The sequence below is a fragment of the Aplidium turbinatum genome, chromosome 15 (genome assembly GCF_918807975.1).
Source record: "Aplidium turbinatum chromosome 15, kaAplTurb1.1, whole genome shotgun sequence".
Lineage (NCBI taxonomy): Eukaryota > Metazoa > Chordata > Ascidiacea > Aplousobranchia > Polyclinidae > Aplidium > Aplidium turbinatum.
The window spans coordinates 4,021,983-4,048,876 of record NC_137486.1 but is presented as its reverse complement, the minus strand read 5'-3'; the positions used below and the strand labels follow the sequence as shown (position 1 = coordinate 4,048,876).

Below are 26,894 nucleotides of genomic sequence, written 5' to 3'. Positions count from 1 at the left end.
GTCGTGCTGTAATAATTTTTCAGGTAGGCTACTTTAGTGAACTGAAACATCGCTCATTGGAGGCAGTTGTAACTGAAAGCGAAGCAAAGATTCGAAGTAATTCATGGATAATCGGATAAGTGCCGAGTTGTTTATCCACAGAAACTGCAAGCCAATTCTCTTTCTCCATCTTCGCAACTCAACAGTAGCTGCAAAGCAATTGCTTGGTTCAACATCCAGCATTTCATGGTAGCAGTCGAAAATCTCCTCGATCGGGCAGTCTTCATCTTCATGAATCAATGAAGGCAGAAATGTGCTGACTTTAAAAGCTAGCGAGCAGTGTTCATTAAATCTCTCATGAATTTGTGCCATGCAATTGTCAAGGAAGAAAAACTGTTGACAAATTACATTGCAAAAAGTAGGCTTTACTCCCGCCCCCTTCCCGCGCTAGGACGAATCATCCAAGCAATTATGTCTTGGGCTAAAACTTTTTTTTGCAAAATTTGTATTTTTTTTTACCTGATCATTAGGGGGAGGCCATCGCCCTTTATCCTCCCCCCTAAATACGCTACTGCAAGGTTACATAGAAAATTGTAAGATTTATGTTGACATTTTTGTGTTATATACATCACTTAGTGGTATTGTATTGTAAAACAATCAATAGACTTTTTTTGAGTACTCGTATAGGTTTCATTAAAACAATTAACGGTAGTGGTGTTCATTTCTTGGTCTGTTGGTGTAAGCATTATTTTGCATATATTTCTGCTCTTGTATTTGATAGTTCTTGTGATCTTTCCGATTACTGACTGGAAATATAATCTTTTTTCTGTTTAGGTAATTTAAGGTTGCAAAGTTTAACTGTACTGTAGGAACTGATATACTATGCAATATCTTACAATTGGGACATGTTGGAAAATTATGCAACATACAAAATGCAACTTTTCTTGAAAGAAAAACATCGTGCAGAAATTGGGCTACTTTCTCTGGCAACTCTGGCTGCATGGGTTATTGGGTTTTCTTTTGGAAAGACCGGATAACTGACTGATGAGCCTGGGCTGCTCGTTTTTAGCAACTTACAGTCTGCAATATTAAAATACATCCACAAAATGTCTGCAAGTTTTATACACTAAGAATGCACATTAGGAATGGCATGTTTTGAAGAATGTGTAGATTCCACATGTCATGTATGTGGTGGTATATATGACAGTGAAGCCAAGCTAATGCATCACATGAAAATACATTTTGATCATGTCAACTCATGCCCTTTTTGTCCTTATTCAAGCTTGGATACCAGTGAACTACAGATCCATGTTGCAACAGTTCATGTTGAAGAAATGAAGACACCAACTAAACATACTAGTAAGTTGAATATGCTTATTGCCTGATATTTTTCACAGCTGTTGTGCAAGTCTCTGCTCTGGTCTACAATACCGTGATGGCATAGTACATCACAGATTGGAATCAACAAATATAGTGTGTGGACTGTGGATTGCATGCAAGCTCGTTTCATGGCTTTACTAAATTAGTTGTAATTTGCTTGTTCTGCAAAGCATAAGCAGAAAGAAGCCAGAGAGTATGTAAAAAAATAATTAATTTTTGTTTTTACAACACATTTTACATGTATGCAAGGTTTAAGGCAATTTTACATTTTTTCTGAGTATTATATATATTCAATGAATTTTTTTAGGTTCTGTTGCAAATGATGGATCAAAATATATGAAAGGCCAAGAAAGTTATGAAGCCTGCCCTGTATGTGATGCCAGTTTTCCTAACACAAGCATTTCCATGCATGTTGAAACACATTTTTTAGATGATAATCAACCAAATGGTTCAAGAGCAGCATTTACAAAAACTAATCATCTTAAAAAAACTAAAAGTTGTTGGCAAGACTTTTCAACTGAGGCAACTACAGATGATGCTGCACCTTCATGCAGTCATCAAGTTATTTCATCAGATTATACAGATTCAGATAGAATTCTTGCACAACGTAAGTTTAAATTCATGTTTGAAAGAATTTTTTTTACAGTGGCTATTCTTACTATGTATTGTGATATAGTGTCAGAGGCTATATGCACCATTGTACCTGTTCACTAAAGCATGACATAATTTTTCTCGAATTATCTTATATTAACAACAACAAAAAGCTGCATTTCTTACCTTTAAATAGGACAGATTTTAGTGTGAATGTCCATTGCTCATAGCAACTGTATCAGTTTCAGATTCCAAACGGCGCCAGTTTGATATTCCCAGAAGCATTTTTTAGAACTTGATTGATAATACAGACGAAATCGGTTAATAGTATACCGCTTAAACGTATCAATCGTTTATTTGAATCAAAACCTGAAATCCCAAACCAAATCTAATCTAATGTTAAGTAAAAACATCGGTTAAGCGTATACCGCTTAAAAGAATAAGTCGGATAAAAGCATCAGGATTTACTTCACGTTTGCATACTTCATTTATTTAATCGTATAATTGTACCCGTAAGCAAAAAGAGAATGTCTCATTTTGTCTGCAATGTTCAAAGGCGAAATGAAGCAAAGGCGTGACAGACGCTAGCGATCAAAACAAAGGCAAGTGTCTGTAATCCCAGACCATAATATGTGCTAGACATCGCACTGCAAACAACCAATTTTCGCACGGCTGGGCTTCATTAAAACAGAAGAGCAGACAAAAGGAATAATCACACTTCCCAATAAAGAAGTTTAAATGCTTTTGATGTCATCCGTCGGCGACTAGCCTTTCAAGGAATGGACGCCGACAAATTATTTTGGCTTGAGAGGGAAGCATGTCCAAAAGTTTAAACCAGAAAACTTTGGAGAATTTTTTAAAATTGCCGAATAAAAGTAGCCTACTGTTGTAAAATGCAGTGCGTAATTTCATTTGTGCAGTTTCGTTCAGTTGAAGAACATTGCAAATTAATTATTTTACCAGACAGCGCAAAAGACTTGAAAAAAATCTACGCGATTTCAAAACAAACAGTAAGTGTGAGCCGTGTTTTTCTACCATACCTCTATTTTTGTAGGCCACATTCCGTTCTCAAAACTACACAACTGGTAGGCTAAAAATAGCAAGCTTGAATAAAAAAACTTCAACGGTCAAAGGTCGCGTTGTGACATCACAGAGGTCACAGAGATCGGTGAGATGAAAGCAAGTCCGATTGCCGCAGTTTGCAGAAAAATGCTTTGATCATACAAGCTCTCCCAGTCAGCAAAGCTGGTCTTTTTTACATTGATTCAACGTCTGCAGACGATAAATCAATGTAAAAAGAACCAGTTTTGCTGGCTGGAACATACAGCATAGTGTTATGTAACAGAAAACTAGGAAACTCTTTAAAGTTTAACCGGAATTGTAAACAGTTGTAGGAAGTATCAGTTGTAATGTGCGTTGCAGCCTATTCAGCACAGACGTCTTCTCAACAATTACACCCGTTCACGACAAACCTTTTTTTTAGCAAATTGGTTAAAACGAATAATCGTATCAAAACGTCTGGCAAATAGGTGATACGATTAACCGATTTCGTCTGTAGTGCTTTTTGCTGCTTCCAGCAGTTAATTAAGTTTAATTTTTAGAATTTCTTTAATTCTGTTGGAGTTGGAGAATTTTTTTTGGTAAATTTTCATTCACAAAAAGGGGTTGACCACGTCCTTTGCACATGCTCTTGATCACTGAGTCAAATTTCTTTTTATGTTATTTGCTAGCCAAGTTTACAAAAATGACCGATTTTATGCACTCTAATTGTTATTGTCAGCAAGTAAGTTTGGTGGCTGCAAAAATTAACAATACTAATTTCAACAAAATAGTTTTATCACTTGTATTAAGGGTTTTAGTTTTGCCAAATTTTTGATGCTGCCTCCTTGATACGTGTATTAAAGCTTGCACAACTTTACGTTTCGCAGTTGGCACTCTATATGTGCGCAAACAGAAAGGGAGCCTATGCAACAACACGCCAGAGTGCACTCCATATTGAGGTCATTGTCTTGAGTAAACAGCGGAATATAGCCTCTACCTTTTTTAAAAAATGAAAACCATTATAATTTTGGATTTTAATGTCAGTATTTAGTCTACTAAATATTTACCGTGTACTTAATAGCCTACTGAAAAGTTTAGGTGTTTATGATGATTATCTTTTTGCATACATCACATATCATAAACGTTGCACCTATTGCTAGGAAAGATATAACCCACTTGTCATTATGTGTTTCAGTGTGTTGTTTGTTATTTGAGAAATATCATTTATACAAAGCTCTTTTCATTACAAAAAAAATTGGCGTATACTAAAAAGTAGTCATTTTGAATTTATTACAATATATAGCCTACCCTATGTTATTAGTAAATGTACTATAAATGCATCTGCATTTGTTGTAGAACTTGAAAAGGAGGAGATACGTCAAATGCATGAAGAAAAATTGGGGCGACAAGTGGCTGAAGAAGTTCAATTAGAAATGCTGAAGGAAGAACAACATTTTAACCCTGGTGGAAACTATATTTCCCAAGCTGTTAAATCCATGGAAAAGGATGTTGGCAGAAAAAAGCTTTCGATAACAGAGTATTATGTGTAGGTATTGGAAATCTAAATTCAGAACAAGTTATTATGACATGAGCCTTATGCTGTTAACCACACCTGAATCCCTTCAAATCGTATATAATGACTTTATACGGTACTCAAATGGCAGGGTGGTGTAGACGTGAATCTAAATTCCGAATGGTGTGCCCATAGATTATTTTTTGTGTTTGCTGTTGAGGTTGTACTTGGCTAGGGATAAGAGCTTACAAAACAGGACTGTCTTTGGCTATCTGGTTAGTGAAAAGCAGGGCCGCAGAGCCAAGTGTTTTCAATGGAGCCGAAGCCGTTAACTCTGCTTACTTTGGAGCCTTTAACTCTGTTTGCTGTGGAGCTGGAGCCACCAAAAATGTGGGTCTGCTACTATTCGATGAGTTTCTAACCTCTAACCCCTAACCCTAAAACGGCAATGATAATTAGGCTACGGTACCCAATAATTAAAAAAAAAATTAAAAAGATCACTGAATAGGGATCGGACTCACCAAATCGGACTCACCGAAACGGGCCATTCCGCAAAAATGTAACAGCTCATGCTCTAATTGGCTAAGAAACTCATGAGTTAATTTTATTAAATCTATGCGACAAGACTATGATGAGAGATGATCAACTATGTCATATATTGATGCATTTTCTACTAAGCATATTGTTTTGTCACAGATCAACTAGTAAAATCATATATACTTATTATGCCGTACATAAAACATACTGTATGTAAATGTTGTCTAATAAAAAATATGGATGAATCTCGCTAGTTGGTAGTGAAATAATGAGCAGCTATGCGTTTCATTTGATGAGTGTAAAATAATGCGCAGTTAGTTGCAGGCTAGCCCATTAGCTACCTGCTGAAGTATGTAACAAAAATTATGAAGTCACACACTATATGAGAAGTTTTTATGTAGTAGCCTACTATCAAGAGACATAGCACATGAAGGATATATATTGAAACTATGTAGGCTAGGAAACTGATATGCTACATACATCCTACAAATTACTTATAAGCAGATGTTACCACACTGTCCATACTGTTTATATTTGTCATTGTTTTGAAAGACAGTGTTTTAGAACGGAATGGCCCGTTTCGGCGCGGAATGGCCCGTTTCGGCGAGTCCTATTCGGCGAGTCCGATTCGACTAGTCCGATTCGGCGAGTTCCCTATTCGCCGAGAGCCTTTTTCGGCGAGTGCCCTATTCGGCGAGTTTTTGGAATGTTTAAAAGGAAATTATCGGGTACCGTAGCCTAATTACAATTGCCGTTTTTACATCGTTTTAACGTCGCTAAACGTTGAAATCGTGCAGAAAGGAATAAAAATAAAATGTTTGAACTATTAAATTAACATTCGTCATGTCAGTTCAGTTATTTTTGACCATCATATCAAAAACAATACACGTCAACATAGCAAAGGTAGAAGCGACAAAACGCGAACGTTAAAACGTGCTTGAATTCGTCATGTCAGTAACAGTTATTTTTATTTCCGATCATGATATCAAAAACAATTCACGTCAACATAGCAAAGGTGTAGAAAAAGGTACACGCGACAAAACGCGAACGTTAAAACGTGCTTGTGACCGAAGTAACTTATTGAGTTGAAAGAAATTTGGCACGATCGCAACACCTTCTGAAAAATTTAAGATATGAAGGGAAAATAAAGCAAAGAAAATATTACAAAAAAAAAAAACATGTTTATGTCTATAAGTTAGTACTTTTGAATAGTTAAAATGATTAGTTTGGATCAACAAATGTGTGGCCTACAGCTTGGATTGAAAGGAAATTATCGGGTACCGTAGCCTAGTTATCCCGACCAGCAAAAATTTGTTCAAGAACCCAGTTAGCCTAACAGTTCATTTTTACATTGTAGTAACAGATAACCAAATGTGCGGTCTATCGTTTTAACGTCGCTAAACGTTGAAATCGTGTAGAAAAGAGAACTTTGCTGACTAGGATACGTTGAAACTGAGAAACATTCACAGAAGCCCTACGATACGTTGCATTTTTAAGATAATGTATTCAGACGTTGAATCAATGTACAAATGAAATGTTATGCTAAATGGGTTCTTGGAACAAATCGCAGGGCTTCTGTGAATGTTTCTCAGCTTCAAAGTATCCCAGTCAGCAAAGTTCTCTTTTCTACAGGATTTCAACATTTGGCGACGTTAAAACGATGTAAAAACGTCAATTTTTGCTGGTCAGGATAACTAGGCTACGGTACCCAATAATTTCCTTTCAATCCAAGCTGTAGGCCACACATTTGTTGATCCAAACTAATCACTTTAACTATTCAAAAGTACTAACTTATAGACATAAACATAATTTTTTTTTTGTAACATTTTCTTTGTTTTATTTTGCCTTCATATCTTAAATTTTTCTGAAGGTGTTGCGATCGTGCCAAATTTCTTTCAACTCAATAACTTACTTCGGTCACAAGCACGTTTTAACGTTCGCGTTTTGTCGCGTCTACCTTTTTCTACACCTTTGCTATGTTGACGTGTATTGTTTTTGATATGATGGTCAAAAATAAAAATAACTGTTACAGACATGACGAATTTTAATTTAATAGTTCAAACATTTTATTTTTATTTCTTTCTGCACGATTTCAACGTTTAGCGACGTTAAAACGATGTAAAAACGGCAATTATAATTAGGCTACGGTACCCGATAATTTCCTTTCAAAAACTCGCCGAATAGGGCACTCGCCGAAAAAGGCTCTCGCCGAATAGGGAACTCGCCGAATCGGACTAGTCGAATCGGACTCGCCGAATCGGACTCGCCGAATAGTAGCAGACCCGTTTCGGCGAGTCCGATTCGGCGAGTCCGATTCGACTAGTCCGATTCGGCGAGAGCCTTTTTCGGCGAGTGCCCTATTCGGCGAGTTTTTGAAATTTTTAAAAGGAAATTATCGGGTACCTTAGCCTAATTACAATTGCCGTTTTTACATCGTTTTAACGTCGCTAAACGTTGAAATCGTGCAGAAAGGAATAAAAAGAAAATGTTTGAACTATTAAATTAAAATTCGTCATGTCAGTTCAGTTGTTTTTATTTTTGACCATCATATCAAAAACGATACACGTCAACATAGCAAAGGTAGAAGAGACAAAACGCGAGCGTTAAAACGTGCTTGAATTCGTTATGTCAGTTCAGTTATTTTTATTTTTGACCATCATATCAAAAACAATACACGTCAATATAGCAGAGGTAGAAGTGACAAAACGCGAACGTTAAAACGTGCTTGAATTCGTCATGTCAGTTCAGTTGTTTTTATTTCTGATCATGATATCAAAAACAATACACGTCAACATAGCAAAGGTGTAGAAAAAGGTAGAAGCGACAAAACGCGAACGTTAAAACGTGCTTGTGACCGAAGTAAGTTACTGAGTTGAAAGAAATTTGGCAAGGTTGCATCACCTTCAGAAAAATTTAAGATATGAAGGAAAAATAAAACAAAGAAAATGTTACAAAAAAAATAATGTTTATGTCTATAAGTTAGTACTTTTGAATAGTTAAAATCATAGGCGCCTAAGTATTTTTTTGGCCGTGGGGGCGAAAGCGTGTTTCATCAGCAGCAAGGTAATTTCGGCGAAATGTCACGCAGATGGATGACGTAATTATGTCGTCACACTAGGATTGCTTTTATTGCCACACTCGGAGTTATCGCTACGTTCTACGGAGTTATTCACAGAAGCATTCACAGAAGCCCTACGATACGTTGCATTTTTAAGATAATGTATTCAGACGTTGAATCAATGTACAAATGAAATGTTATGCTAAATGGGTTCTTGGAACAAATCGTAGGGCTTCTGTGAATGTTTCTCAGTTTCAAAGTATCCTAGTCAGCAAAAGCTCCCTTTTCTACACGATTTCAATGTTTAGCGACGTTAACACGATAGGCCACACATTTGTTTAGCCTTTTCGTTCTGTTACTACAATGTAAAAATGAACTGTGTTCTTGGAACAAATTTTTGCTGGTCGGGATAACTAGGCTACGGTAGCCTACCCGATAATTTCCTTTCAATCCAAGCTGTAGGCCACACATTTGTTGGTCCAAACTAATCATTTTAACTATTCAAAAGTACTAACTTATAGACATAAACATGATCTATTTTTTTTTTTTTTTTTGGAACATTTTCTTTGTTTTATTTTCCCTTCATATCTTTAATTTTTTAGAAAGTGTTGCGACTGTGCCAAATTTCTTTCAACTCAATAACTTACTTCGGTCACAAGCACGTTTTAACGTTCGCGTTTTGTCGCTTCTACCTTTTTCTACACCTTTGCTATGTTGACGTGTATTGTTTTTGATATCATGATCAGAAAGAAAAACAACTGAACTGACATGACGAATTCAAGCACTTTTTAACGTTCGCGTTTTGTCGCTTCTACCTTTGCTATGTTGACGTGTATTGTTTTTCATATGATGGTCAGAAATAAAAACAACTGAACTGACATGACGAATTTTAATTTAATAGTTCAAACATATTCTTTTTATTCTTTTCTGCACGATTTCAACGTTTAGCGACGTTAAAACGATGTAAAAACGGCAATTATAATTAAGCTACGGTACCCGATAATTTCCTTTCAAAAATTTCAAAAACTCGCCGAATAGGGCACTCGCCGAAAAGGGCTCTCGCCGAATAGGGAGCTCGCCGAATCGGACTAGTCGAATCGGACTCGCCGAATAGTAGCAGACCCGTTTTAGAATACTCCATACAGCACTGTTTTAAAATACTGAAGATAACAATACAGCACTGTTTGACTGAGCATTATAACTGGGGCAACCAATTTTTTGACCTAAAAACATGAAATTTTGACTTTATATATAATTTACAAATTTTGACCAATAGTTTTTTGCGTTTGCAACCCAAATCTAAATACAAAGCATATTAGAAATTAAACCGTTAGGTAAGGATATCTTCTTTTTCTAATGAAATAAAAGAAAAATGTAGAAGACTCAACGACACCACAGCTAACGAACAAGTACTTAAAGTAACTCGAAAAACTGCAAAAGATAAATATGGATTGTCTTTAAATATCCCAAAATTACTAGGAGGGTTCTGCAGTATTATACTTCAACATCAAGTAATGTTTAACATTATTGCCTTTAAAGTTTCTGGCTTCTGTCATTCACCTTTAGGGGTTGAGGTAAACTCAGAAGCGTAATCAAGCAGTGTACTACAAACTTTAGAAGAATTTGCATAATTATAGGCTAGCTAAAGGCAAATTTGAGAACATCAGGAAGCCCTAAAACTCAATACTATGTGTATAATGGTTTGAGTATTCATCTAACCAAGAACAAAAATAACGTTACCTGCCTTCCACGCCTAGCCCACTTAATATTCAATCGTCGGTAGTGGGCGAAACAAGATTATTACCTCAGAAATTGCAATAAATGGATTATTAATATGTCAGAATAGCAAAAAAAATTATAACAAAAAATCAGTATCTGTGTAGCTTTAATAAAATATGAATAGAGAGAAGAAAAACTACGTTAAAAGAAAATTTTGACCTAACCATAAAATTTGACATTTTTTTACTTAATACCTTTGAAACCTTTCTTTGTGTCAGCCTGAAATTTAGTTTATAGACGTTTTATACACTTTGAACAAGGCAGAAAAATTTTGACTTTATTGGCTTTTGGTTGCCCTAATTATAACACTATATTTTACACATTCACAAATAGTTTTATAAACAGTTGAATGTTTTCGGCTCAACTTAAGCCCTCATCAGAATTTAAAAAATGCACTTATGTTGGACATACATCTATTTTCTCTCCAGAGCCACTGGCATGAAACCCATGTCAGACAGCTCTGGAGCTACTGCTATAAAGCTTTACAGCTCCGGGGCTGAAGTCGAAGCCACTGATATAACATATAAGCCTGACAGTTTTTGAGGCACTGGTGCTAAACCTGACAGCTCTGGAGCCAGAGCCAGACTTCTTTTTAGCAGCGCTGCAGCCGTGATGAAAAGTGCAGCAATCTGTAGGCATTAAGTATTTTATTAACATCTTTGATGTATTACAATCCCGATATCACTTGCATCTGATAAGATTGTTTTTTTTTTCAGAAAGAAATTTGATTTGCTTGAAAACCTAGATACTGGAGTTGATGATGCTTCAACGTGTACCATCGATGTGTGTAGTAGGCTGGCTGATAAATTACAGCGCTATAAGCCATTAGACTTGCACTGGGTCTTATGTGCTCATGGCAGTCATTTTGGTGGGTAGGCTATGTCATTTTTGTACTGGGTTATTTATGTTTTGTTTTCACTGTTTATTATTATTTGTTTGAATTTACTTGACGTGTTTCACTAGGGTGGAGTGAAAAAAGTTTTTTGTTAAAATCGAAAAAAACGGGGTTCTTAAATCCCGACAAATGACCTAAAACTTCATTAAAAATTGATTTTAACCCTTACGAGGTTGGGCTCCCTGGAGTCTTGCTCAGTTTGGGGGGGGGGCTGTCGATTCTTCTTATGCTTTAGGAGTGATATCTCTGTTATTTTTTAAGGTACGGCTTCAAACTTTGGGATTCACTTTGTAAAATTATTCACGCTGAGCATATCCGAAAATTAAACCTATGTGAATTTTAGAACTGCTCATAGACGTTGAAATGTTGAGGTGACTTATGACTTTTGGATTATTTTGCGATTAAAGCAATTGTAGCGTGAGTTTACACATTATTTTTTGGTAGAGTAATGAAGAACATGCATTGCCATGTTGTGATTAAATTTTTTTTACATAATCTCAATTTGAATCTATATTTTTCATGCAAAATAATAACTTTTCCCACGCTCAAAATAAAGCTCGCTTCTTGACTAAAAGAACAATGCTTCATCAATTACATGCAGTAATGAGATTTCTGAACGCGTGTCACACTAATTTGGATTATGATCTTGTGACCTCGGTTCCAAGAACAGCAACTCCTACGCTTTATTAACAAATGTAGACCAGCTGAAGAAGCAGGGTGGCGTTTATCAAATACTATTATGTAATCCACGAAACGAATGGAAGATCATGCAACAAAAAAAGCGGTTTAAATGCAATGTATTGTAGTTGCAACAGCGTCTCTCAATGTAAGTTCAATGTGAACTCGGCTACATACAAGGCTAGTACTAGGAGTAAGATTACCCGATAAAGTCGATGATGCTTTACATAAACAGAAGTCAGAAAGAAATTCAAAATAAAACAGTTACGGTTCATTAATTAACAGAACGTCACAACGCTTTTCATCAAAAAGAAAATCTGTAATGCCTCGGGTCATTTTCTTGTGGATTCAATAAGCTCTCTAAGATTCATATGCCACACACTAAAATCCAAACAATATTTAGATTTATTCAAAGTAGTATTTATTATGCGTCAAATCATTGTGAACCTGGAGAAGTACTTTACAAAGAATTAGCTGCCTTTTTTTTTTGCCTAATGGGCGTTTATGCGATAAAAATGTCAGTTTGGCAGCAAAATATTGATAAGTATTTTGATTTGGTTACAGCAATACCGGACTGCAGCAATTGGCACAAGGCTCTTGCAGCAACGTTTTTCAACTTGATTCAATGGTAAAGCAACCTGTGTTCTGTCAGGTTATGTACACACAAATTCAGAAATATTTAAGAATATGCAATGAGGCACATTGAAATTACAAGTGGCTGCACATTTACAGTTCGATAATACGAGAAATTGAATACAACGCTAATACAATCATTTCGACGTGGATTCAACATTGCAAGACGATGTAAACATGCGCGGGTTTGCAATTAGATTACTTCTCTTCTGTCCTTGTTTGTATAAAAGTCATAAAATCAGTCGTTGTATCCGTGCTAAAATTCAGCTATGCTCAAACCGCATTATATTGATATTTTCTAAATAGAAAATGGATTTATAAAATATGAATACAATACTGTTTCAGCATATAAAAATGCTGAATTTTACATCGAGTATTACGATTAGTTTTATGACCCACTTTTTATACAAAAAAGGATAGATGATTTTGATAAGCAATCTAATTGCAAAACCGCACATGTTTACAAGTATTCAACGTCTTGATATGTTGAATCAACGTAAAAATAGCTATCTGTCTAATAAAAGGAAAAAAGGAAAATCTCTCATTGAGCTCCGCGTTTTATTTAGGCTGTGGTTGAAGCCAAAGTTTATAAAACCGCAATCATTCAAATAGTTTATTCTGCGCAAAAGCAAACTTGACGTACTCGTATGGAATGTGCAGGGCATAAAGGCTTTTCACAGCATTGACATTGGCCACGGTTTTTTGGTAGTTTATTTTTTGTGGCTTTGGCACCTTCTCAATAAGCAAACGCAGTAGTTGTCCACCATGGGGACTTCGCTTTGCACGTGAATGAACCAACCCATCCTTTGGTTGATGATATCGGTGCCACCCTTTGTGAAGTCGTAAAGCTTATACAAGCCTGGCTTCTTTTTGCCGTCATCCTTGGTAATCCCCAATAGAGGTTGCATGGTCATCAACATCAACACATTCCGCATGCCAGAATTCTTCGTTTTTACTACATAAGAATGTAGGCTGAGATCAGCCTCACTCGTCTGCCAATAAATTTCGTACGAAGATTTCTCCCTACCACTCACTTGCTTCACTTCCAGGGGTATTCCTCTACGTATAGCGTTGAGGGTTCCAGCTGACGTTATACCCCTGTCAAGCAACCACTGCGCGAGTAGTATGGAGGTGTAAAAGCGGTCATACAAAATATTCCGACCTTGAAGGTCACCGTGTTGTTCCAGGCTCATCACCATTCCTTTTACCAGTTCTTCTGTTCCACGAACGTAAAAATTAAATGGCTCTTCCTTTGGTTTACCTGAATAGACCGATGCCGCAAATGTGTATGGGAATCTGCTGGCGTTTACCGACTTGAACAGAAGGCCATATTTCGCAGGCTTGTTTGGATTATATTGCTTGAAGGCAATTTGTGTCCTCATGGGGTATAGCGTTTTGTCCAACGACAAGTAGTCACCTGGAATGACATGTTTGCCGCAGTTTTCGTTAAACATTTCGAAAACGACTCGAAATGCGGCCAACCGGTCATTCTTCCAACGTTGCGGCCTAGTATTTTGGTCGTCGAACGAAATGTTTGAAAATAAAAATTTAAAGCGGTTCTTGCTCATTGTTGCACTAAACACGGGATGTCCTTGCAGTTGATTGAACAATACATCCGTGGAATGACCAGCCTGTCCTAAAAGCCCCCGAAAATACTCCAATTCAACAAAGGCCAGCATCTCCTCGTTGTTGGTTGGGCCAAAATAGCAGTACCTGCTGTCATCTAAAATTCTCTCTGGCAATTGAGAAATGAGTGTGGCAATTTTTCTATTTGTTTCTTGAACAATAATGTTCAAAATGTTTAAAGAAAAAAATAGTTCCCATGCTTGCCGAGGGGTCTTGGCTTCTTTGGCTTCTCCTCTAACGGGTCTGCTACTATTCGGTGAGTCCGATTCGGTGAGTCCGATTCGGTGAGTCTGATTCGGTGAGTTCCTAACTTCTAACCCCTAACCTTAACTCCTAACCCCTAACCCTAAAACGGCAATGATAATTAGGCTACGGTACCCGATAATTTAAAAAAAAAATTAAAAAAATCCCCCGTTAAGGGATCGGACTCACCGAATCGGACTAACCGAATCGGACTCACCGAATCGGACTCACCGAAACGGGCCATTCCGTCCTCTAACACCAATCGGGCCAGATATAATGTTAGCCCGGCCCCTTCTCCCATTGTGCACCGGTCTCGCATTAGACCAAGTAATGCTGACGCCGCCCTCTTGTCTGTTCTTTGGCTTTTCTACAAAAGTTGTATAAGACTTCAGTGTGTCAGGAAAACTCAACAGCATCGTAGTTGTTCATGTCGAGATAGGAATCTATACTGTTCACCAGTCTTTTTGATGTTATAATCCGTCCTGATGGCGCAAACTCCGGTTGAACATCGCCCATGGAAGGTAACTGGTCGTCAATCTCGATCGGAATCGCTGTTGCGGAAGTTGACGGAGAAGAATCCGCTTCTTGTGTATTTACTTGTCAAGTTGTCTCATGTGAAATATAAGTTTACAAGTATATGGGTCATTCCATGTCAACTCAACAGGTTTTTGGAAAAGTGCAAGCTCGACCCTCTTAGATTTTCTTGAAATTCACACTAAAGTTTCATATTGATGTATAATGAACACAAACAAAATTTCAGCTCATTATCTCAAGACGTTTAGAAATTACAGCCCTTCAAAGTCACCAAGATCCCTCAAAATGCGTTCGCATGTAAATTTTCCTCCATGTTTGGGTCTTCACAACTTTTCATGTAAAGCATTTACAAATCTGAAATTTGGTATTCTGATTAAGAAGCAGCCCTAGTTTTCATATCTACCATTGAAATTGCTAATTTCAAATTAGTTTTAGATATAGAACCTTTCAAAAATTGAAATTTTTTACATTTGAAAAAATTACATCAATTTTTGATGTCCGCTATCTCCCAAACCAATAGTCCCAGAACTACCATTTTGCATATTATTATTCTATACTAGTTGGTAATTAACCCCCATGAGACTTACACTAAAAAAATGTGAAATTATTGAAGTTTGGAGGGTGCAAAGATGAAGCGCGAGCAAAAAAGCGCAAAATGCGCCATCTTGTGGTTAATATTTGACCCTGTGGACAGTCATTCAGGAAGTTGAAACTTTCAGAAAAAAATCTTCTTTGCCTAAGCTATAAACAGTTCAAGTTTCAAATATGTAACCCAACTCCTTCAATAGTAAATGCAGCTGTGAAATCATGAGTTTGACCATCACATGCAAAAGTCTTGGGGGTGTGAGGTAGTGTGGCTTACTTGGCAAACATGAAAATGTTTTGAATTTTGCTGAGGACACCCTTTTAAATTGTGAAGTTGTCAGAAAAAATAACTCCTTCAAAACATTTTTGAAATTGATTTAGGGGTGGCCCTCTCCCCCTGAAGTTCTGCGCCCTCCCCCAAAATACCAAATCTTCATATCTCAAAAACTGCTGGAGCTAGAGATACAGTTTTTGTGTCAAAAGATGCAGAAAACATGATTTCCTATCTGCTTTCTGAACAATGATTGTGCCTATCTTGAGTAGAAAAACAGTTATTTCAAAAAACTTGTTTCGGGTATTCCAGCACAAAGCAGCGCTGAACAAGTATTTTGGTCCAAGTTATTCAATGCACAAAGTTCATAAACTAACTTGTATAGCTGGTTAGTTTCAAGGTAAAAATGAAACTAAACAAACAAGCAAGCAAACAAAGAAAAAAAACAAATGAATCAGCAATAGGTAGTAGCAGCATCACATCAGAAGATGCTCTCACAACTCACGAATGAGTACTGGGTTCCATTCCGGGATATTTTGTGTATAATAAGTCCTCTACAGTTGCAAGGGCATGGTGGCAGACAGTACAGATTAAACACAATGGACTATGATCAAATTATGATTATTTTGCCATCACACTGCAAATGAATTGTAATGACTTGCCACAATCTTTTGTGTCCGTTACTTTGCTTCCAGTGTTTAAGTCTTATGTAAGATGTTCTGACTTGCAAATCTCAGTGTTAATTTTTTTTTTTTTATTCCTGGCCGGGGATGTCCTGTGACAAATATATCCTGTACACTTATGGAGTTATATTATTTTGCTGTGCAATATTCTTTGCCTCATACTGTTGAATGTGCTTTGCTAACTACAGTACCATAATTGCTTTGTTGTGTTAGTGCTGCTTTATTTTACTGTTACCAACTCAATGTGCTATAGAGCAAGGCATTTAAAGATAATTATGCTGAAACACGGAAAAGCCATCTACCCGTTGTGATGGTTATGCATGCTATGATCTTAAAAAGTCAACAGTAAATAGCAGAGATTCACAAAAACATGAAACAATACAACTCTCCTGTTTTGACTTAGTTATAGCTGCGAGTTGTGACCTATTACTGATTCATTTGACTTTTTTTTCTTTGTTTGCTTGCTTGTTTGTTTAGTTTCATTTTTATCTTGAAACTAACCAGTTATATACAAGTTAGTTTATGAACTTTGTGTATTGAATAACTTGGACCACAATACTTGTTCAGCGCTGTTTTGTGCTAGAATACCCAAAACAAGTTTTTTTTTAAATAACTGCTTTTCTACTCAAGATAGACACAATCACTGTTCAGAAAGCAGATAGGAAATCATGTTTTCTGCATCTTTTGACACAAAAACTGTATCTCTAGCTCCAGCAGTTTTTGAGATATGAAGATTTGGTATTTTAGGGGAGGGCGCAGAACTTCAGGGGGAGAGGGCCACCCCTAAATCAATTTCAAATTCAAAAATGTTTTGAAGGAGTTATTTTTTCTGACAACTTCACAATTTAAAAGGGTGTCCTCAGCAAAATTCAAAACATTTTCATGTTTGCCAATTAAGCCACACTACCTTACACCCCCAAGACTTTTGAATGTGATGGTCAAACTCATGATTTCACAGCTGCATTTACTATTGAAGGAGTTGGGTTACATATTTGAAACTTGAACTGTTTATAGCTTAGGCAAAGAAGATTTTTTTCTGAAAGTTTCAACTTCCTGAATGACTGTCCACAGGGTCAAATATTAACCACAAGATGGCGCATTTTGCGCTTTTTTGCTCGCGCTTCATCTTTGCACCCTCCAAACTTCAATAATTTCACATTTTTTTAGTGTAAGTCTCATGGAGGTTAATTACCAACTAGTATAGAATAATAAGATGCAAAATGGTAGTTTTGGGACTATTGGTTTGGGAGATAGCAGACATCAAAAATTGATGTAATTTTTTCAAATGTAAAAAATTTCAATTTTTGAAAGGTTCTATATCTAAAACTAATTTGAAATTAGCAATTTCGATGGTAGATATGAAAACTAGGGCTACTTCTTAATCAGAATACCAAATTTCAGATTTGTAAATGCTTTACATGAAAAGTTGTGAAGACCCAAACATGGAGGAAAATTTACATGCGAACGCATTTTGAGGGATCTTGGTGACTTTGAAGGGCTGTAATTTCTAAACGTCTTGAGATAATGAGCTGAAATATTTTTTGTGTTCATTATACATCAATATGAAACTTTAGTGTGAATTTCAAGAAAATCTAAGAGGGTCGAGCTTGCACACCCTGTTGAGTTGACATGGAATGACCCATATGTGAGAAGCTTTGGGAACATCGACGCCTTTTCTGCTTTTGATAGTGTGTCGGACAAAAGGAAAGATTTGAAACCAAAATCATAATATGTTACAGAGCAGCTTCTATAGTAGGCAATAACGTTGTAGCCTATGCTTTGTTTGATTGAAAGGACATAATTGTCTGCGAAAAACTATTCTCGCTCTAGATGCATTGGCACCAAGTCTTATGTTTAATTTTACGCAATTTCAACCGCAAGCGACGGTAACTCATCGTATCAAAGTTGAAGCTTTTCTTGTATCGACGTCGCTTATCAGCCGTGGTGAGAACAAAAGGTCCACGCATACTGTCAATTTCCTTCACGCTGTGAAGCAGTTAGGATTAACGAGACATGGGCCAAATTAATTACTTTCATCCAGCTGGTGGGAAAATTTTGAACAATAGAATATGAAATATTTCAGAGGATGTGCTGAGAAATGCCTTATATCTCTCAATTTATAACCTTTATTCGCTCAAAATTTCAGCTCAATAGAGGTGAATGAAAGTTAGGAAAAGTCAAGAAATCTCATAGTCGCAGCCTCAGTGGTTTTAGAGATACAACTGTTGATGCAAAAAAGTTGAATTGACAGCCCCCCCCCAACCTTCAAACAGTTAAGGGGTTGCCCCCATTTTCCAGCCGGCAACTCCCCAATTTATGCTCGCGAGGGGGTAAAATTGCCTACCTCGGTAACCACTGGTCGTAGAGTCATGATATATAGCTCAAAAGCTGCCAAAACATCATGTTTCTATCTGTCCTAAGAAGAAAGTTTGCTCTATTTACAATACAAAACGAGTTATAGCCAAAAAACCAAAATATACACACATTTTTGTTAAAATTCAGCATTTTTTCTGACAAATTGTGATCTGTCATAAGTTTTTTGAAAAAAAAATCTGATATGTTGCACAAGATATAGTAACACACTGATAATACCGAAGATTGGGCCCATAATCCAAAAATATTCACAACACAGTCCTTTTAACATCAGTTCAAAACATCATAATGAAGCACTCACATTAAGCATAATGTTAATTGCAGCAGTGCAAAAATATCACAAGTGTTTGGTGATGAACTTCAAAGAACTCATATTCATTTTGCAAAAACAAGTTGCTTTGCCTGGTGTGACATGTTAGCGACATGGCCGAGCGGAACTGCACGTGGTTTTCAATACTGCAGCGGCAAAGCACGAGTTTGATTACGGCTGGAGGCAGATTGTGTTTGACATATATTTGGGTGGCTGGAGACTCGAAGAGTGGTAAACTCATATCCCAGTCGCCCCCAAACTTAACGTTTTTTCATAATTTCGTTGATTTGTAATTCCTCAGTTGAAATATTTCAAGTGTGAGCTTTGCTAATCCTAAAAGGCTCAGTTTTTAAAATGACAATTCAGGCCTTCTGATGGCACGATAATCACAAAAAAAAATTGAATAGGTATGTCAATTGAATTAAAACGACTTATTTAAAATGCATTTTTGTGTCAAATTTTTTCATCAGTTTACAAGACTTAACTTTTTGGCGAATGAGTCTATCTTGTCTTTCAAATCCTGAAACTTGTGCTGATGCTTTTGTTACGAGTTTCACATGTCGTTCCACTGTTTTGATTGTGGTATGGATAAAACAAAATCAGAGGCTCCTCACGGCATTCTTCCAACTCTGCATCAGTTAAGTGCTCCATTGCTGGAGAAATTTGTTGATAAGGTTCAATATCAACTAACTCGTGGTATGCCTTTGCTTCCAAGTTCAACTTTGGAACACAGAACAAACGAATTGGACTGCAGTTCAATGGGTTGGAACTGCTATTACTTTCAATGTCCATAAGTGAATTTGTTTCAGCGGCATGTTTGGGAATTGCAAGCACCTTGGTCACACCCTTATTTCGTATGTCTTCATTATCATCCCCCAGCATTGCAATCAGAATATTTTTGGGGTGTGTGAAATAACCGTTTCTTGTTACCACATTCAAAGCAATTTCTCGAACGTTTTGGTCAGAAAAATTCAAAACTCGTTGAATCAAGTTGAAAAAGTTTATGGATCCATGCGTTATATGGTTGTTTAGCTTGATTTCAAACCAAGTCGGAAAATATACTTCAAGGCAAAAACGAACCAGAATCTCCAGGTTCAAAGGCGGTTTATCCACTGTCACATAATAACGTAAAATTCTGCATCCCAAAGTTAGCCATCTTGAATGCACATTGCACAACTGGTCCAACCGCCAAATAAGCCAGATCATCATCAACGTTACCTTCAATAATTGCCCAGCACATTTTATAAGCATAGAACTGGTCCGTACTTAAGTTATTCACAACTTCAGATGGGAGCTTTGGAAAGGCCAAAAGTGGTGGCGAGAGCTCATTGAATTGAGTAACTGGCCAACAGGATACAGTTCCATGTAGTTTTTTTTTTCCAATTGGACCTGCAAATGTGTCTGGGCCACTTGTAGCACCATCGAGACCTGCAAACACATGTCCCAAAGGCAATTCATTAGTAGCCTATGTAGCAGACATACTATCCATTGAAGTGGCTTATTCAGCAACTCTTCCAAGCCTCGAATGCATCCGTTGTGTTTTCCTGTCATTGATACAGTGCCATCAGTACCAACAACTGCCAGTTTATTTTGCAATTCTGTACCTTGTAATGAATTGAATAGATGTTGAGCTATGGTTCTGCCCTTGCCATCTTCAGGAGAAAAGTGGGTGAGGTAATAATTCCCCGGCTCGCCAACTGCAGTATAGTGTTCTTCCAATTGAACAGATCTGTAGTGCTTTTTGTTTGGACCTTGCACAACCGTTTGTGTTATATTTTTACGTCCATCAAAGTAGCCTATAGACCATTCACTATACTGAAATTTTGTTGCTCTTCTTGCCGTAGTTCCTCCCTGCATCTTTTACATTCGATATTATCAGTGTGTTACTATATCTTGTGCAACATATCAGATTTTTTTTTCAAAAAACTTATGACAGATCACAATTTGTCAGAAAAAATGCTGAATTTTAACAAAAATGTGTGTATATTTTGGTTTTTTGGCTATAACTCGTTTTGTATTGTAAATAGAGCAAACTTTCTTCTTAGGACAGATAAAAACATGATGTTTTGGCAGCTTTTGAGCTATATATCATGACTCTACGACCAGTGGTTACCGAGATAGGCAATTTATCCCCTCGCGAGCATAAATTGGGGAGTTGCCGGATGGAAAATGGGGGCAACCCCCTAAAATCAATTTTTAATGAAGTTTTAGGTCATTTGTCGGGATTTAAGAACCCCGTTTTTTTCGATTTAAACAAAAAACTTTTTTCACTCCACCCTAGTGTTTCACATGTTTAATATTATTATCTATCATGTATAATATCATCTATCATTCTAAAAGGTCGGGATTATGGAGATACGGGATGGGGATGTGGATATAGGAACATTCAGATGATGCTTACATCTTTGCAATGCTTACCAATTTTCCAGGATCACTTGACATCACTTAGAGGTTTATATTGTTTTTTTTTTTGAGTGCCGTGACCACTTTTTTTTTTGTTTCCAGTACCATCTATTGGGTGGGTGATTGCAATTCTCCTAGCTGCATACAAATCTTCAAAACTACGACACTGTAAAATGCAATGCTTGAATTTTTGTTGTGAAACAATATCCCAAGCCACTGTTTAGAAATAAAACCTACTGTCGATTTTTTCATTTGTGTTTGGGTGTACCCGTTTTTGCATTTTGTTTGTCATATCCAGGCTTACACCCGGTCGTTGAACATTTAGATTAAGTGGACGGGAAGGCAAGGAAGCCAATCTTCGTGACCACCTTTATTAGGCACGCCTTTAAGTATCCTGCCATAGACACAGCCACATGCGCTTGAGCGGTGTCGTTTCAGGGCTCTCGCCACTCGACTATGCAGCCGACGTTTTTGCATTTGATTTTAAACTTGTTATGTACGGTAATGAGAGAGCTGTAGTCAAGGCACTTGTAACCTTTTGCGTAGCTCAACCAACCAAAAGTTGTCATGGAGATTGATAGATGACGGTCATTGGTCAATACTGGTGCATGCATACACCTACAACTATTCAAAACTTTATACATGACAAATATATTTTAGGAAGCATCCCGTCTATTCCCAAACTACAGCGTATGATTGAAACTGCTTGGTCAAATGGTTTTGATGCTAGTGGGCGGGCTCAATTGGAGAATAAATTGGTTGGAACTAGAAAATGGATTGGTTCCACTGAGGTTTTCACTGTTCTTTCAAGCCTTGGATTTCATTGTAGAATAGTTGACTTTCACAGGTTTGTGAATTTCCTTAACTGTTACTTCCTGTGTTTGAAACTTGTACGAAGCGATGTATGTATTTTGCCGTTTGATACAGCCTGTTACATGACTAAGCTATCTAGTCGGCTAAGGTTATGATCTATAAAATCTGATGAGTACTTTGAGCAATCGCAAAAGGTGTCGAATAAAGTTTTAATTTAAGTTTAACGTGTTTGTGTTTTCACTTTTCATTTGAAATACATGACCATGTGGAGTTTATAATTGTAAAAGAATCAGGTAGGGATGTGTAACATCAGCAGTCAAAAACAAGATGATTTTTTATGCTGGCTAGCTGACACATTAAGATAAACTTATATTTCTATTGGACGTGTTTGACTGATCATCTCTTTTATCTCAGACATGCCAATTGCCAGTGTTGTAAAATGCGATCAACAGGTGTTTCACCCATTAGGTTGGGCTGCACCGTTTGGGTTAGTGAATGGCAATTGCTCGCTGTTCTAGAGAGCACTTCAAAGCCTTGTGTTAACTGTCAGGAAGAACACTCCTTTTTACACAAGTCAGAGATGATGACAAGGTTGAGTAAAATGTTTGCTTTGTCATCTTTTTGTCAGGTTTTCAGACATGAAATCGCGACGTCACCTTCTTTTATTTGATTGGTTAGCTGGTTACTTCCAATCCCGTGAATCCACCAATCAAGGTAACCGTAAGAGTCTTTGCAATGTGTACTTACCACTATTAGTCATAAGGGGAGCATGATACATTGTACGAGATATGACTGAAGTAAACATCTAATATCGTTGAGATGGAATGATGAAGAAGTGTATTGCATCAACCAAATTATTCCATCCCATGCTGTGACTGGATGTACTTTTTTTTTGCAAAATCATAGTTTATATTCTTCAATGTTATTAATATTTGCAAAGAGTAAATTATATGTTTTATTACGCAAAACGCCTATTACAACTGATTGGCTGCTAATACAGAGTCACAGACTTGATATCCTTGTAAGCTATAATTTCTTCTTGTAACGTTTAGTCCACAGGGAAAAGCTTCCTCCCGTATATTTGCAGCATGCTGGCCACAGTAGAACTATATTTGGTGTTGAATATAATGATAAATGCACCAGGCCTTCACGTGTAGTGCTCTTTGATCCCAGTCATCAAAGGAGAGAAGTAGAATCTGCTCTGGTGAGTAACATTAATGAAGATTCAATAAAACTATTTTCTACTGGTCACTCCCAGTTTGAAATCATTAATTCAACAAACATTTAAATTTTCATTTTTTTTCCTAATGAGTACACTGCACCCTCTTATATACAGTCTTATGTATCCACTCCGTTGGCTTTTATTGCCTGCTATAGTAAAGCTGCAAACATTTATATAATTTTATGCAGTACGTATGTAATGCTCACACCTTTTATCGCAGGTAAGCAAGAAAGTAAATTCAAGTTCCCTGTTTCTGAAGCCCTTATCTTCATTCATTAAACCGCAGTACCAGGTGGTATGTGTGGTTGGAATTGCCTCATCCGAACGCTATGAAGTTCAGAAAAATGTCGATAGGCTGGCCGAAAGAATGCCATTATGACGATTTCCACGGAAACCATGGAAAGATGGGAGTTTGTTGTTATATTTATTTGCATTATTTTTGATAAATTAATAGAACAAATTTATTGTCTTTGGTGAAGTAGTATCCTGTGTTTGTGACCTGTTTGTCTGTGACTTTAGTGACCCATTTTTACTTTTTGATTATTTTTCTGGAAAAGCGTTTTTCTCTTAAAACGTGCAATTGTATTCGTGAGAGGCTTTACCTCATTTTGAATGCAATTTAAGAAGTCGTTAACAAAGTAGGAAACAAGATAAAATGATAGAAATTATTTCAAGTGATGTGGGACCAATGAACCAAGTTGATGTGGGACCAATGAACCAAGTTGAGTGTCACATGTCAATTTTTTTTAACAATTATGCGATAGTGGCAACTATATACTGTACTCTGTACTTCAATTTACATAAATTTAGGTAAAACAGTTACCCAATAAACATTGAATATATTGAGGCAACGTCACGCAGATGTTTTATGCCTGATTTTCTTTTTTTCGGCCTACGTTGGCAACTTGGCATATGTACATTTACCAAACCTCCATCATCACCAAAAACTTAACCGTGAACGTGGCTAATCCGAAAGAACAGCAGTAACAATGATTTATTAGCTATACTTAATTAGTGACAATATATAGTAACAGCCAGGCATCATATATTTTCACGTTTATTATAATTTATAAATAAGCATTTATCGCACATCAGTCACTTTATCTTTTATCATCTCCGTTGCTCTGAATTTCTGCGATAGATTAGAAACAAAAATATACATTATACAAATCAAGGCGTTGACAACAGCGTTTGAGCAATTCGTGTCTTGGGATAATATAACGTTACGTTATTTGATAATTATCTGCACAATCAATTTAATATGCTTACCTCCAACGTGCGTGACAATCCAACATCATTGACCAAAGCAACAGCACACATAAACGAAGAAAGAGGATTAGTGCAAGAAAAGAACCTATCTTTAATGAGTTTTTCTGAAGAAATTGCGGAATAACTCTAAACAGCAACAGAACGGTTCGGTTGAACAGGCCTGACTCTTTCTGCGTCGAGATACGCTTCTACCAATGTAACCACTGACAAAGTAAGTTACATTCATATCAGCTGCTGACATGATATCCAAATCAATACTGTTTTCAGTAAGAAACTCATTCAGCCATGCATGTTCGAGGTTTCTTGCAGTAGAAGTTGCAGAGGGAAAAATATTCAAACCAGACATGTTGCATGCCCTTAGCAAGCTTTCTTGTTGCATTGCGCATGAAATGCGGATTTTATTTTCTGCCTCGAAAACTTGTTTTACAGACATAAAATAATTTGCACCATTCACTTGCCGATACCAACCGAAACGGGCCTCCAGTGGATCGGATATAAAGTTTCCAGGCAACAAGCAAGAAAAACCATGTTACAAAACATTTGCAATTTCTTGCATTGCTTCAATGCTTTGGATGCAGGCGAGAAAAGTTTCGTTGGTTAATCCTGTATTTCGAGATGTTTTCCAGCTTTTAAAAACAGTAGCTGCTTCATTCAAAAATGCTGCACTCTTTGATGGGACATCATCAATGCATTGCAGCGGGTAACACATTTCATCCTTTTTTCGGAAACCTGAAAAGATACCAAATTCCCTTAAGTCAAAATGGTACCACAATTGATTAGGAATTATATGCAAGACAAAAGAAGCCACATACTTATGAAGTATCCATATGATAGCATACATGTAAAAAAATTTCCCAGTGAGGTAGTGACTGCACATCAGTAATCACATTCAGCATTCGAAAGTTTCTTGTTCAATGGCCTACCTTGCTGACTTGCTGAGGTTAATAAAGGTTTTCACAAATGAACCCACATTATTTTTTAAAATAAATATTAATGTATCCATATAAAATCAATCCAGATTTCCATTTATTTAGCAAAAAGAGTTATAATTTAAAATTAAGCAGGTGTTGGTGGATTTTCGCGAGATCTATGTGTCAAACGAATCATGTTTTATTTCTACTTTAAAATCTAAAAAGGCAATAGTGTTATCAGAAAACTTGATAGAAACTTTTCAGCAAGAAACTATCAAGTGAATAAAACAGGTATGCCAGGGAAATTACCTTTTGATGACGTTTTCAAAGACATCACTTTCTATACGTTTAAAATAAAGGAAATAAAATGTGCAGTGTCCTGGAAGGCTGGGTAGTCCTTGGAATAATATTCTAAACCAAGAGTTGTAGATTCACTGAAGACACCTTAAATATTAATATGCATTAAAAATTATGAAATCAGGGGGTAATATCAAGCAAAAACATCACTGGCAAAGTAATTTAGTGCTTTCATTTTTTGTCTCTTACACATCATGATCATGATATATTGAAAAATAAAAGGCAATTAGGGATGCACAATACAGAATACCTGGCTATTCTAGAATACTCAATTTCGAATCCAGAATTTCGAATCTATTCTGAAATTATGCGGCAATTTTTTCCAAATAATATGGAACAAAAAGCAAAAATATTTGTACAAAAATGTTTGTACCACTTTCAGTTTCACCCTGTTGCCGCTGTAATAATCGTAAAGCTTCTGCTGCCTTATGTGGCTGCTTAAAATATTGCATCAGGTGTCTTGCAGCTGCAAGAGCAGCTTTTATAACAGGTAAATAACAAGCATCTTTGATACACAATTGCAGAGTATGTGCCGAGCATCAAACATGTGTCCAGTTATGCCGTTCAGTTAAAATATCACATGCACGAACCATGTTGCTACCGTTGTCTGACACCACAGCAAATATTTGACTAGGGCTCAGTGAATACTCCTCAAGTGTGGACTCAATCCAATATGCTACATTATCATCAGTGTGTGAGTCCATGACTTGCTTAGTAGCTATAACAAAGTTTGTAACTGACCACTCTTGGTGTCCAAGCAGTGAGCTGTAACACCAATGTAGGATTTGTAGGACGTAATGAATCATTCGTGGGCGCACACACAAATTATTCACTCGTACGGGAACGCACTGCGTGTCTGCAGTTCTGATAACTGCGTAAACCCTATGGAAGGAAGAAAAAGGGCGCTTGGAACAAACAGTCCATGAAGAAAAAAGTCGGCGCGCAAGACGGAAAATATCAACTTTACATTTGTTTAACGTCGCACACTGTTCATTTAACAGATTTATTTTCGAATTCTGATATCCGAAAAGAAACTGCAAATGCGATTCGAATACATTAAGATTCGAATCTTTAAGATTCGATATTCTGTATTGTGCATCTCTGAAGGCAATACACAAATGAAGAGCTTGTTTCCAAAACCGCTTACATCCACTTTCGGTGATTTCGAGAAAACCACGAAAAACGTTTATGACAGTTTCGCTTGGTAAAT

The 26,894-nt window shown here is 36.8% G+C and overlaps 1 protein-coding gene across 1 annotated transcript; it reads left to right on the top strand.

Annotated features, from left to right (window-relative positions):
- The first annotated feature begins 1,033 nt into the window (after positions 1-1,033).
- LOC145784775 (zinc finger-containing ubiquitin peptidase 1-like) lies at positions 1,034-23,949 on the top strand. Its single transcript, XM_082596627.1, has 9 exons — positions 1,034-1,338; positions 1,667-1,966; positions 4,348-4,537; positions 10,595-10,746; positions 21,050-21,160; positions 21,773-21,959; positions 22,554-22,639; positions 22,978-23,129; positions 23,368-23,949. Exons 1-9 carry the CDS (start codon positions 1,125-1,127, stop codon positions 23,524-23,526), a joined length of 1,551 nt encoding a protein of 516 aa, XP_082452753.1. The 5' UTR covers positions 1,034-1,124; the 3' UTR covers positions 23,527-23,949.
- The last annotated feature ends 2,945 nt before the right edge of the window (positions 23,950-26,894 follow it).

Coding starts and splice junctions, on each gene's coding strand:
- LOC145784775 (XM_082596627.1), top strand. CDS start 1,125: ATGGCATGTTTTGAAGAATGTGTAGATTCCACATGTCATGTATGTGGT. Junction 1,967..4,347: donor AGATAGAATTCTTGCACAAC/GTAAGTTTAAAT, acceptor CATTTGTTGTAG/AACTTGAAAAGGAGGAGATA. Junction 4,538..10,594: donor TCGATAACAGAGTATTATGT/GTAGGTATTGGA, acceptor TTTTTTTTTCAG/AAAGAAATTTGATTTGCTTG.